At 44.2% G+C, this 13,801-nt stretch overlaps 1 protein-coding gene across 1 annotated transcript in view; it reads left to right on the forward strand.

Annotated features, from left to right (window-relative positions):
- Positions 1-13,801, forward strand: part of ADAMTSL2 (ADAMTS like 2) — a 53,159-nt gene extending 39,358 nt beyond the window's left edge. The window contains exons 17-21 of the mRNA XM_066582027.1: positions 3,660-3,815; positions 5,428-5,598; positions 5,928-6,104; positions 6,550-6,694; positions 9,498-13,801. Coding sequence (XP_066438124.1) covers positions 3,660-3,815; positions 5,428-5,598; positions 5,928-6,104; positions 6,550-6,694; positions 9,498-9,616 — 768 coding nt within the window. The 3' untranslated portion in view covers positions 9,617-13,801. The remainder of the gene's footprint in view (positions 1-3,659; positions 3,816-5,427; positions 5,599-5,927; positions 6,105-6,549; positions 6,695-9,497) is intronic.

Below are 13,801 nucleotides of genomic sequence, written 5' to 3' on the forward strand. Positions count from 1 at the left end.
GAATTCAGGCCCGATTTCCCTAAAATGGCTTTGCACCTAGTCTGCCTCCCCTAGGAAGGGTGCTTTATTGAATGTGCTGCTGGTAAATAACTTTTGGTCCAGCTATAGAAGAGGAGAGATCTCTATCATCATCACCAGCTATAGAAGAGGAGAGAGCCCGTATCACTGCCACCAGCTATAGAAGAGGAGAGAGCCCGTATCACTGCCACCAGCTATAGAAGAGGAGAGAGCCTGAAAAAAGACATTAAGAAATATCCCTATATGTCCCGGAAAAAAAATGCAGCAAAAATCATTTTGGTAGCTGAAAAAAAATAGGGCCTTAAAACCACCACAGGGGTCAAAATCCATAACACATATTTGGTCATTTTGGACATAAATAGAGATGAGCGAGTATACTCGCTAAAGGCAATTGCTCGAGCGAGCATTGCCTTTAGCGAGTATCTCCCCCGCTCGAGACTGCAGGTTCGGGTGCCGGCAGCGGGCAGGGAGCTGCGGGGGAGAGCGGGGCGGAACGGAGGGGAGATCTCTCTCTCCCTCTCTCCCCCCCGCTCCCTCCTGCTGACTGCCACTACTCACCGCTCCCCCGCGCCGGCACCCGAACCTTCCGTCTCGAGCGGGGAGATACTCGCTAAAGGCAATGCTCGCTCGAACAATTGCCTTTAGCGAGTATACTCGCTCATCTCTAGACATAAACACTTTGGTCCTTAAGGGGTTAATGCCCAACTCCAGTCATCTCATAACTTAGCGTTATATGTGTAGGATATCAGCACCTACGGTAATCAAAATGTATACGCTATTATTCTGTTTGTAGGTAAGCCCAATGATGCATCATGTCCAAGACCAATTTTAAGATTTTTACTTACCTGGGTGGGGCTTAGCTGGATCTGCTTCCTGTTTCGGGGTGGGACATGACACCACCCGCTATTCCTATCAATGCCGTCTGCCCCTTTTATGAGGATTTGCGTTAAATAACAGATACTTTAGCATTTCTCGAAGCGATCTCACACCTTAAACCAGATGTCTTGGCGGAGGATACGTATGAATTGCTCAGCTGTCTTGTCTGGAGACTAATTGTGCTCGTAGGTAAAATTAGCAAGGAATGCTGTCTGGAGGTCCATGGTATGCCACAGGCAGGACGCCATGTTTTCAGGTAATGGGTGTCTCTCCTGCTAAGCCTTGCATTAATTTTTCCTCCTCATCTTTCCAGAGAATCCTTCTATCCTTCTTCTCGTATTGAAAGAGTTTGCCAGATGGTGCACCGAGCTCTAGAACTGATTGTTCTGCTCCGAAGAGCAAATTGCTCATACACCAGGGAATGTGTTGCCTCTTAAACTGTAATTCCACTTCTGACAACATGTCATAAATCTATATAAAGAGTTGAAAGACTGCAAATATGATTTTATGCTGATATTTTGGAGGTTTGTCTCCACCCTCTTGTAACTTACTTGACCTAAAAGCTCAGATCTTAAAGGATTTTTCCCAAAGGACATGATATAAATGTGTGGTAGTTGAGTGTCTCACCTCTGGATAGCCAATATATCTTGTTCTGCAAACCGAGCTAGCTAGTGGTGGCCAAATACAAGAGGAGACCAATGGGAGAGTTGACTGGACACTCTCTACAATGAAATCTGGGAGTTGGTCAATTGGATCCGTAACTCTCATAAACTTCAGTAGAGCAAAAGGACACTTTATTTGGTATTCTCCTTTACACAGCCAACACATGTCACCTTGGCTTGCAGAACCAGGGTCGTGGGATTTAGGGAAAGTCCACTTAAGACTATAGGAGTTACAAATACAGCTACCAAGCATGTACCAGAGACTTTATTGCAGGAAGCCAAGTGGTCAGTTCTCCATATAGTCTCATATGCAACCACAATAACTGCGTTCCCTTCATAAGTGCAGTTAGACATCTCACCTATCATGAATGTTGGTTAAGTTCACACCAAGGACTAGGAAAGTTATAGTAAGGTGTTAGCTTTAATAGCTTCAGGAACCTCCTTCGGTGCAACTTTGGATTATCCAAGTTGATGATGGAAGTAGAACATGTTCTCTACTGCTCCATCAATAGAGGTCAAAGAACAGCAAAAAAGAGGGGTGGAGCAACCCCAAGAAGAGGTGGGTAGGTCCTATTTTTTTCTTCCTTGGTAGGGTTAAAGTTCTTATAACAGGTGCAGCCAACCCAAGTACCATCTCAACCTACAAGGAAGATGTTTATATAACCAGGCCAATTAGTGGTTAAACGTTGGTACGATCTACTCAGAGAAGCACGAACATATGAAACTATTAGCTCCACTTCTATGTCTGAGGTGACACATGTCCTGGCGCCACTCTATACCCTGATGTATTTCCCCAGCAAATACTGATGAAGGGGCGCTTCACCCCCGAAATGCATCTGTTTATGCTGGATAATTAAAAAAATGAGAAGTTGAGCTAATGATTTCATGTATTCATGAAAAGGTCGCCCCTACACCCAACTTTTAGCCACTAATTGGCCACATCAATAGAGGTGGAATAAGTAATGACTAACAATACTAAGACAGTATTCACTAATTGCTCTTCGCCTCTTAAGATGCCTTGAACAGTTCCGGTAGATCCCCTTAGTTGTAAAGTTCCAGGGAAGCTTCTATGACTATTACTCTAAGGTTAAGAGACTGGGCACTTCACTTCTCAAACCTAATAAGATGTACTCTGTTCAAGCTTAGTCCACAAGGGCTGGTTTATGAGAGCTCGTTATGGCCACATCTAGATTTCTTGACTTGTTTTCTAATCATCCCCTGCAAAGAGGCTGCTGAATATATTTTGCTTTTGTGGGCATCACTGATGTTCTTATTTTCACTACTAAATAGTCATTTTTCTTACTTTATATTCGGATATCAGAAGAGAGAAAAGGCTTGAGCATGTCACCCTGCCTAATTATTTTCCCGTCCTGAATTAATTTGCACCATATTCAACAACAACCTGCTCTTCAGAAGGTGCCAAGCCTTTGGAGCCGACCAATTACTTCTCATAATATCTGATTTTCTAGGAGGTGAAGTTTATGGACTGCGAAACCTTTCAAGGTTCCCGTTCTTTTAATGTGCGCCGGTTACTTATTTTTTTATGGTATAGACTACAGTGTTATCCAACCTGTTCTTAAAGGGCCATTAGATATATTCCTGAAAAACAATATTTGCATTGCAGCAGCCAGATCAAGGTTTATGGAGGTTCCTGGGCAAAACATTGACCTACACTGACCAGCAAAAGATCTATATTGGAACTACTGAACTTGGATGTCTAGTGAGAAGGAAGAGTTACCTATTTCTTGTAGGGCCAAGTGGGAAGGGTTCCCAATTTTGTGGTGTTAAAAGTGAAGCGTGGGTACCCTGCCAAACAGCTGATCAATCAAAACAAGAAGTTAGTCAGCTACTCCGAGAAGTCTACTTGTCATACCTCATGATTATTGCCCTCAAAGTCAACAAAACTTTCGGGACTGATGCCTCAAATTGAATGATGTATATTATTGTGATTACTTAAAAGTAGTTGTCACCCAAGTTAAAAGATATATGGGTTTTAGTCCCCAAATATTACCTTGACCTTGTGTTCTTGATGTTGTTTTGAAGCTTCATGGATGTAAACTCTAAGAAATCCCTAAAATATTACATCTCTCTGCTATTTTTCAGTGTACAGCAAAGTGTGGGGAACGAAGTATCGTCACTAGGGACGTGCGCTGTTCAGAAGATGAGAAACTTTGTGACCTGAACACCCGACCACCTTCGGAGAAGAACTGCACAGGACCTTCTTGTGACCGGCAATGGACAGTATCAGACTGGGGACCTGTGAGTGCTAACAAAAAAATGTTCCCATCATTATCTGAATGGCATCAGTTGCATAATTTCGACGGTTGTAAAAAGTCTACAAGTATGGTAGTTACAAAGTGATAACTGGTATACCCGCCCTGAAGAAGGGCGGTTCTTACATGATTCCTTGACATATAATAGGTACGACTTGAGTATGGAACTTTTTGTAATCCGATATATGCTAGATGTATAAGACATTTCACATGGTTGGGAAACTCTACAAAACAAGCATGAGGAGTTGACCCGTAAGTTATCAGGCGCCGTCCACAACCAGTCCCGGAGATGTGAACAGCTCCATGTGTTACATTCACACGTTCCACATGATTTACACAGAGAAAAAAAAGGAAGTAGCGATCAAACAGAAAGCATATCTCCTTCTCCAGGAGCATTTTCTGTCCATTTAGCTGTCGAGAGAAGCAAGGAACAGAACTAGCAGCCGCCTCAGACGGCATATGTTCTCTTTAGAAATTGCATCCCTTCTGGTAAAATGATGTTGGTCCATTAAAAGATTTCACAATCTACAAATAATCCAATTATCTTCAAGCGAAATGCAACTTCTAAATCTCTTCTAAGGACATTTAACTGATATTGCTAAGCAACGGTTTCTAGGGAGGCTGCCTATTTTTAGTGGTAATTGATGAGTTCCAGAGAAGGTTTGGAAATAGGTTTGGAAGAGGCAAAAGTCCATGAGGCTCTGGTGGTTGGACTTTAGGCTATCAGTAATAAAACCTATCTCCATTTGGTGCAGAGTGCTTCACCCAAGCATCCTCCTAGCTAAAGGATTCATTGCAGAGTCATCTTACGGAAGCATCTTCTTAGCTACAGGGTCATTGCAAAGTCATCTTATGGAAGCGCCTTCTCAGCTACATTCACTACAGAGAGTCTTCTCATGGAAGTACCTTCTCAACCACATGATTCATTGTGTTAAGGCAGCAGAAATGCAGTCCTAAGCTCTCGCTCACGACCTGAAGGTTGCGGGTTGAATGCCCATTTGGCTAATGTAGCCTACTCAAGGTTGACTCACCTTCCGAAATGGGTAAAATGAGTACCCAGTTTGCTTGGGGGTAAAGATGACTGAGGAAGGCAATGGCAAACCAACCTACAAAAACAGTCTGCCAAGAAAACATCACAATGTGACATCACCCATGGAGTCAGTCATGACCCGGTGCTTGTACCAGGGAACTTTACCTTACCTACCTTCTCATGAAAGCAGCCTTTTAGCTACAGGATTCATTGCAGTGAGTCTTCTCATGGCAATACTCCTTTGGCTACAGGATTCATTGCAGAGAGTCTTCTCATGGCAACACTCCTTTGGCTACAGGATTCATTGCAGTGAGTCTTCTCAACCTAAAACAAGTCCGTGTAGACAAGAGAGGCAGTCTACTGTACCACATATAACTTACCATAACCAGTATATGTACCTACATGAACTTAAATAGTGATGATCGGAATGAAAGATAAGTGGCTAGCATACAGTTGGATGTACACACCCTGATAAACATAAGTGAAGACCCAGGCTGTAGGTCAACAAAAAGTCTAAAAAATGGCATTTATGTTTATTTTCCTGTTCCTGTCCTTTTTTCTCCCACAGTGCAGCGGATCTTGTGGTCCAGGGAAGATGATAAGACACGTGTATTGCAAAACCAGTGACGGCAGAGTGGTCCCCGAGTCTCAGTGTAATCTAGACACAAAACCATTAGCCATACATCCATGTGGGGACAAAAATTGTCCTGCCCAGTGGGTGAGCCAGGACTGGGAAAGGGTAAGTTGGTTGACTTGAACATTTTTGGGTATCAAAGGGGAAACACGAGGTTCGTACAACAGACATAATACTTGCAGAATCTCTTATTGGTGGGTATGTCCTCATGATGTGACCACTGGGCCAAAAAGGATGGCCCGCCATACTGCCTATGGCACAGCTGGTACCAAAAGGTTTCCAGTGGATAAATCTTCTTCTACAGAACATTTTGTAGAGTATTTGGTTGCTCAGATAGCAGCATATAGTACTAATGTCCTGCTTGGTTCACCCAACCTCTGTTAACCCTAACATCAGTTCAGTTCAGGCTAACAGATTTGCTACCTTTCCTGCAGTGTAACACGACTTGCGGCAGGGGAGCGAAACAGCGAGTGGTCCTTTGCCTAGAAGTTGCCAACGGTAAAGTTAAGACTCGCAACCCATCCGATTGTGATGTTGCCAAGAAACCTGCTGAGGAGAACACCTGCTTTGAGCGACCATGCTTTAAGTGGTATACTACCCCTTGGTCTGAGGTAGGAGACCCTGCTACTATAAACCCTTTATGGGATAGATTTTGTGGCCTCTATGGACGTCACAGGGTATCATGCAGACAGACTGTTCCTCGGCTGCCAAGAGATGATTAGATTTGGGGTATCGGTGCCAGACACAGCTTTACAGCACAGCCTGGCCAGGCTTCACTGTGGTCTCCAGCTGCCAAGATCTAAACAGTGTGCCGCTTGTTTTGGGATACGTCTAATTAACCCCTTGTAACTAGTTGGGGGTTTTTTTTAGCGTTTAATCCAACAGACAGCTGCAAACTTTATGGTACACTAACAATTTCTATTCCTTGTTCAGGGATAGAATTTTTTTCTAGGCTGTTGGAATTTTTTGAAAAATACTATAGATGATGTCAACGAACCCTTTGAACGACCCTCGGGTCACTTCTTCATAATGAGCTAGCCTTTTCCACCTTTGCAGTGCAGCAAGACCTGTGGGGTCGGAGTCAGAATGAGGGATGTCAAGTGCTTCCAGGGAAGAGACATTGTTCGTGGATGCGATCTCTTGGTCAAACCAATTGGAAAACAGACCTGTGACTTGCAACCTTGCCCCACTGATCCACCAGGTGAGTCCAAGGACATAACAACCAGGGTAGTAGGCATAGCCATTGTGAAGTTTCCCAGAAGCTGAAGTTGTCTATGCTCATTTTCATATTGCCAGTAGAAGACAAAGTGAACCCTCTTGAATACAGGTGGACCATATATACCAGTAGCTATGGAGCCTTACATCTGAGAGGGTTCATCTCCATGATGGTAATTGTCACTGTATTACTATCCCTGGAAGAGGAAGGAACTTGAACAATGGAAGGGTGCACATGAAATTAAACCTGCCTATATCGGCAAGACTATCAGACTGTCTAGTCTGTATGGAAAAAGGGATTCGAAAGAAGACTCGGATCCTATTGCTCTGCTTTCCAAAATTCACCCCCTCCTGTGTACTTAAAGGATTGGACATGATAAAAACTATCATGAATGATTCCGTCTTCCTCAACATTGGCCACTGGAGGAGAGACGGGTGAACTCCCATAAAGACTAAAGTGAGGGAAGGTGAAGCAACACTCAGGCTGGCACGACCTGTTGGTAAGTGGTGGATTAAAAGAGAGTGCAAGTGATGGTATTGGTTAACAATACACTTTATTTGTAACCAGCAGGTAATGTGTTTCGACATATGTAGACTTCTTCATCAGATAGCTGGATTAAACATATGATAAAACATTATTTCCATTGCCCTTGGCTGTTAGTTTTTGCCTCACCACTGGCCACCGATTGTCATAACTATGAGCCAATGATGTTCTGTATGTTTAATCCAGCTGTCTGATGAAGAGGCCTATGTACCTCGAAACATGTTACCAGCTGGTTCCAAATAAGGTGTATTCTTAATCAGCATCATTGACTGCACTCTTTTTCAAGCCACCACCTACCATCAGGTCTCTGTGTTTTCTCACCGACTCTCCTCCAACGGCCAATGTCGAGGAACACGGAATAAAACATGTTACATTTCATCATGCCCAACTTTTTGAGTGCACAGGAGCTGGTGGGAAAGGTCATGAATTTTGGAAAGTAAAGCAACTTAGACCCCTAAGTAAGGGAGGGCAAGGGGGCCATAGTGAAGGCCCCGAGTCCATTCTCAAGCAGAGGTAACTACAAACCTGGGATTATGCTGGGGTTATTGGCTAGTTATTGTCGACCCACTGAGTAAAGGTTCACTCACACAGGTTTACGTGTCCCGCGTACTTATCATGCACGTAAAATACAAAGTACACCGCAAATACGAATGTACATGCATAACTGCTGCGTATGTTAAATCCCCATACCTTATTGTAGTGCGTATTATACATGTAATACGCACCCATATAGGACATCCAGCCTTTTTTTTCCCGCATGTAATATAGATGTGAGTGGCCCAATAGAAATCAATGGTGTTTTAACACTGTGTATTATGAGTGTCAAACCTACGTCCGTAATACGCAGGTGACATACGCCCATGTGAGTGAGCCCTAATATACATTGAGGGGGAATTCATAAAACTATTTACACCATATTCTGTCATGAAAAAAGTTGCAACATTTTGTGCATTCCCTGCTGTGCAAAAAGTTTTCTACTTTTTGAAAGTATGCCAGCTTATGCCACTTCCCCAAAAAGGAACGTGACTTATCGAGGGTGTTTCTACCCCATCCTGACACTGGGGCAAATCATATTAGAAATCTTTACCAGTTTCCAAGCTGGTGTAGATTTCTGTGTGGGTGCACGGAGGAGCTGAGAGGCACTTAACCCTTTCCAATCCAATTTTAGCTTCAGGGTTACCCTCTCTCTTTTTGCTGTTATACAACGGTGCCATCTGCTGGCTAAAGCCAGTGTGTGCGCTAGAGAGGCTTCGACAGCGGAGTGGCTGGCAATAGACGGTAAGAATACCCTGTCGGACGTCTTGTGACTTTGGAGCTGTTCAAGCTTCAATCAGAATGTAGGGTGACGTCAGACAGTGGATTGGACTCCTGATACATGGAAAGACGTGTGCCTCTTCATACATTAGGCACATTATATACCAAAGGTGATAATATTAAGACCAGCGTTCGAAACGCCGCTCATATTAAATTTCCCCTATTGTGTAAACAGCGCAGTGGGGGAAGGGAAGTGACAACTTCTAGGAGCACATATATGGATCAGAAAAATAGTTGTCATTTTTCAGTCCCATCCAGCCATTGCCCCTGCAAACTGAGCTGTGTGCCGTAATTACTATGACACTATCCCCTCTGGACACTTACTCTTTACTACACTGATATTGGAATGCCTCTTGTGACGCAGTGTGTAGTCCTAAGCTCTCAGTCACGACCTGAAGGTTGCAAGTTCAATCCCTGCATGGTTCAGGTAGTCGGCTCAAGGTTCCATCCTTCTGAGGTCGGTAAAATGAGTACCCAGCTTGGTGGGGGGTAATAAATCAATTACTTGAAAGCGCTGTGGAATAAGTTGGCGCTATACAAATAACAAGATTTTTAAGTTTTATTATTAATGCCGCCCCCCCTTCCGAATACTCATTTTCTATTGGTTACTGTCAAGAGGTTGCTATACAATAAAATATGAATATGGTAGGAAGGGGGGGGGGATACTTTCTGAATGCATTCTATGTAGAATCAGCACTGTGTACTATCTCCCTCAGGTTGAATAATTGAGGTTAAGTCCGTTGAACTAAATCTTTCCTCCCGCAGGGATCCCTGGAGTATGTCAGGGCCGCTGATTGTACTGTAATTGCTGATTATGTGGAGGGACGCTCTGCCTGCATGCTGTTTATTCTATTTATCCCAGTAATTTCAGGACTAATAGGGCCATGTACATTGTCTCTCTGTGTAACGAGCTCTACCTCTCTTCCTCTAGATGACAGCTGTCAGGACCAAGCTGGAACAAATTGTGCTTTGGCTATTAAAGTGAATCTGTGCAGTCACTGGTACTATAGCAAGGCCTGCTGCCGTTCCTGCCGCTCCGCCCATTCATAGGAACAAGGTTCTACGAGACAGAGACAATGCAGGCGAAGGGACACGTGCCAACCTGTGGGTACCCTGACACTAGGGGGCGCACCGACATGCCTAGCCTATAAACTCCTAAATAATAGAAATGATAGACCCCAACATACCCCGCCAAGTATGCCAATACAGGAGGCATGGCATATGATCAGTCCAGTTTACCCCTCTTAGTCACTGCTGTGCAGGTTTTGGGTTGCAATTAAAAGGGTTGTCCGTGATTCAGAAAATCAAATCAGATTTTTTTCCCCTACAACAGCGCCCCCTCTGGCCATGGTCATATGTCTCTTATAGTCTTGGGAATTCCCATTCAAGTGAATGGGGCTGAACTGTAGTACCAGACAGTCAATGGAAAATGTAAAAATTATCCTTTTACTCGTGGACAACCCATTTAAATGTGGCCTTTTACTTGCAGACTTCCCTCTGGGCCCTGAAGCTTGCACTCACCTTGCAGTAAATTTACTAACATGTACATTGGTCACTGCGCTTCCAATTTTTTTTAAACTTTTGCTTGGGTTTCTAGGCATAAATTGATATATGTCGCTGTACCCCGCCCGAACTGTCCCGAAACAGGGGTGTATATACCAGAGTTAGTAATGAACTCATGGAGAGAGGGGCGCAGCCATATTTGATTCCACCCCCTTGTCTACTGGTGCTGGAACCAGTACAGGACTCTCCTCCCCAGAGGAACTGAATGCTCAAAAGCAATGGTTTTGGGAAATGTTTAAGGGTCATAGAAAGGGAGAGGGGTGGGGAAAATAATCACTACTCCCTGTTGCCCTGACACCTTGATTAGAGGCCCATTTTTATCTGAGTTATGGGACCCCCTCTCTTCTACATATGCCATTGTCCCAAAATATTACTATGTATAGAACAAGGACCGGTGCCTCTAGTAACCCATCTGGTTCCCCCTAGGGCAAAAAGGCCTTTGCCAATTGATGTCACGGATGACCCGTTAAAGGGGTTGCTCCACAATTGAAACCCCCAGTGATCCTGATGTCCCCCTTTTTGTTTACGCATGCTCATTGCACCAACCTGCGGTGATTTGGAGACTGAATGCAGCAGGGCTTGTGCATAAGCGGAGCCGCTTCAGTGGAACTGAAGGAAATAGTCGAGTACAAGTACTAAGCTATCTGCGGCAGTCCCACTGAAAATTAATAGAGCGGCGCTGCGCATGCGCGGCCATAGCTCTGACTACAGTGGGGTGCAGTGAGCCCACAATGAGGAGGACTGGGAAATGGGACGCCTGTTGTCGGGACCTTGTGGATAGGTGATAAAAGGTAAAGCGTACCTAAGATTTCAACAACAGATAGAAGATTCCGGAGAAGTTGGAAGGGTGCCCTCTAGTGGCAGCCACTTCAAGCAACAAAATCCTTAACACAAGTATATTACAGAAATGATGAGACTAACGCAAACTAGTAGAAGAGCAAATGTTGTCTAAAAAAAAAGTTAGCGCCCCTTTAATCTTGGAACAACCCCTTTAAGTTAAAAATTTTTGAGGGTGTTAAAATAAACAAAAACTAAACATTTCGGGAAACCTTTGGGCAGTCCCCCAATTGGTCTTGAAAATATAGACGTCCTTATCGGTGCCTCCTATAACAAACATACTGTGATTTCCATGTGTTGTAATGTGGGGGAAAGAAGTCTAAACAATATTGTGTATTTTATGTTTCTCACACTGCACTTTAGTACGTCCAGCCCAGCCGCCATGACCACCACCACCACCACCATACTTGGGGGGTTCAAAGATCACCTGCTCGGGTCGAGTACTCAAGGGGGTTTTAGGTGGAACTGTATCCCAAGAGAGTTTTATTTGCTTTCAGGCTGAAGAACAATAGAGCCATGCTGCTTTGTCACATTATGTAATTTCTTTAATTTAAGATATCCTGTGTAATTATATCAGAGACTTTTACCGTGGATGCCCGGCCTCTGGCGCTGCCGCCATTGCAGAACCTCAAAAGGCTGGCTAAGCTATTAGGTAGGATGACATTTGGCAATATCCGGGAGCCCAGGGGTCATCCAGATTGACCTCTTAACGAATTCCTCATAGGGAAAGAAGTATGAACTTGTAATATGAAGGTGTATACTTTTAGGATACCGTATCCATACATATAACAGTTATTATTATGAGCTGTACAGAGTTATAATCTTATTACAGACTGACTAATCTAAGGGTTGAACCCTGGACGGGCATCTTGAAGGCAACATCTCGATGGACCTCTTATAATCCATTCATCCATTTCCACTGGGTCACTTACCTCTTCATCGGCCCTATTCGTGTTTTCACCTGTTGCTCCTCTCCACTGGTATCCCCATGACAACTCTTCCTTTCCTGCAATTTACGATATAAAAACCAAAGAGGGTGCTCCATGGTGCAATAAAGAGGTTTCTCGGTTACCGGACAACCCCACTTCAATAGGGCTGAAGGGCTTAAAATAATAAATAGAAACATATTCACCCCTCCGCAGACACTGCAGCCCCGCTGTGGTCCCAGTGATTGCTGTGATCACTGATGTCACAGGAAGTAAGGTGATTGCGGCAACCAATGAGAGGCTACAGCGTCACGTTCCTAAACTCCTGACATCATGGCACTCAGGATGCAAGTGCCAATGCCAGAAGAACAAACGGTGATGCTACAACCTTTCATAGGCTTCAGTGGTCACCTGAGTTCCTATGATGTCAGCGATCACAACAACCACCGGGAGCAGAGCAAGGCTGCAGCACTGGATCCTGGTGGCTGCGGAGGATGTTTCACGTCATTATTTTAACCCTTTCAGCCCTATTAAAGCAGGTAAGTCTGGTAATCGGACAACCCTTTAAGCTTGTGCACAGAATCGTCAGTTAGGAATAACAGGGGTATACGCAGCACAGAAAATGACAGGTATGCGGGGTCACCGGCCAGCTACAAAGGATCGGCAGTGCCTCTGTGACAAAGTGCAAAAATCAGGATGAAAGCAACAAGGGGAATGGCTTTGCAAGGAGGAGGAGGAGACCCAGTGGGTGGTTTTGCAGCTTAAGGCACCTTCTTCAGCCCTCATAACAATAAAACACAAAGCACACAATCATTTAAAGAGGTTGTCTAGTTGTAAATTATATTATTGATCTATCTCTAGAATAGGCCATGAATAGTAGATTGGTGGCACTCTGCTGTCGGGACCCCTACTGATCAGCTGTTTGATGGGCCGGTGCCCTCATGCACTGAGCTGATTTCTCAGGAAGCAGACCGCTTAGTTCTCTCTCCAGTGGTCATGCTTGGTATTACATGCATTAATTTCAATGGGAACTTGTTCTGCAATACCATGCCTGGCCACTACAGCAAGAATAGAGCTGTCTGCTTCCTGCAGAAATCAGTGCAGTGCACAAGAACGCCGGCCCAGAGAACAGCTTATCGACAGGGATCCTGGGCAGCAGACCACTACCGGTCTACTGTTGATGGTCTGTCCTAAGGATAGGCCATTAATAGTTTGCAACTGGACAACCCCTTTAAAGGCCATAACCCGTGATGTAATCAGATCACGTGGCAAAAAACAATCAATCATTGACCTGGATTGAGACAGTCTTATTCCATCATTGGTCATAGCCTTTAAATGATAATGTTATTGCTATATAGCCCGAGGAATATGCCATTCCAGCACCAAAATATGTAGTCATCACAAATAAAGCTTTAAAACTACCTGCTAGGTCTTCTCTTCCTCCTTGCCGTGGCTCCTCTGTCAAGTAGCGCTGTTCCCCTTGAAGCTTTCCTGCGATTTCGGAGTCTTGTTTCCCCGTAGGTATATTGAGCGGGTGTAAATGGCCATCCCCGTAAGTACCAAGATACTAGTTGGCCAAATGATCATGGATATCCAAACTGGTGTGGGAGTGTTGTCATGGGCACAAGATGGAAGAGATGATGCAGATTTCAAGCTTGAAACGTTAATAAGCCGTATCTCCACAAAGACGTTAGGCAGCAGGAAAAACTGCGCGCCTGTAATGAGCATTGCCTCCAAGAAGTCTTCTACAGGGTGATATATAGGACAACTCGGATCTATGTAAGCTTTTCATCTACGCTTTTCGTATGCGATCGGAACGAGCTTTCATTGCAGTATATTTGTCTATAAATACTTCACTTTACTCACATGTAATGGTCTTTATGGTAACTTCTGTGTACATTGTAATAAA

Source organism: Eleutherodactylus coqui, chromosome 10 (genome assembly GCF_035609145.1).
Source record: "Eleutherodactylus coqui strain aEleCoq1 chromosome 10, aEleCoq1.hap1, whole genome shotgun sequence".
NCBI lineage: Eukaryota > Metazoa > Chordata > Amphibia > Anura > Eleutherodactylidae > Eleutherodactylus > Eleutherodactylus coqui.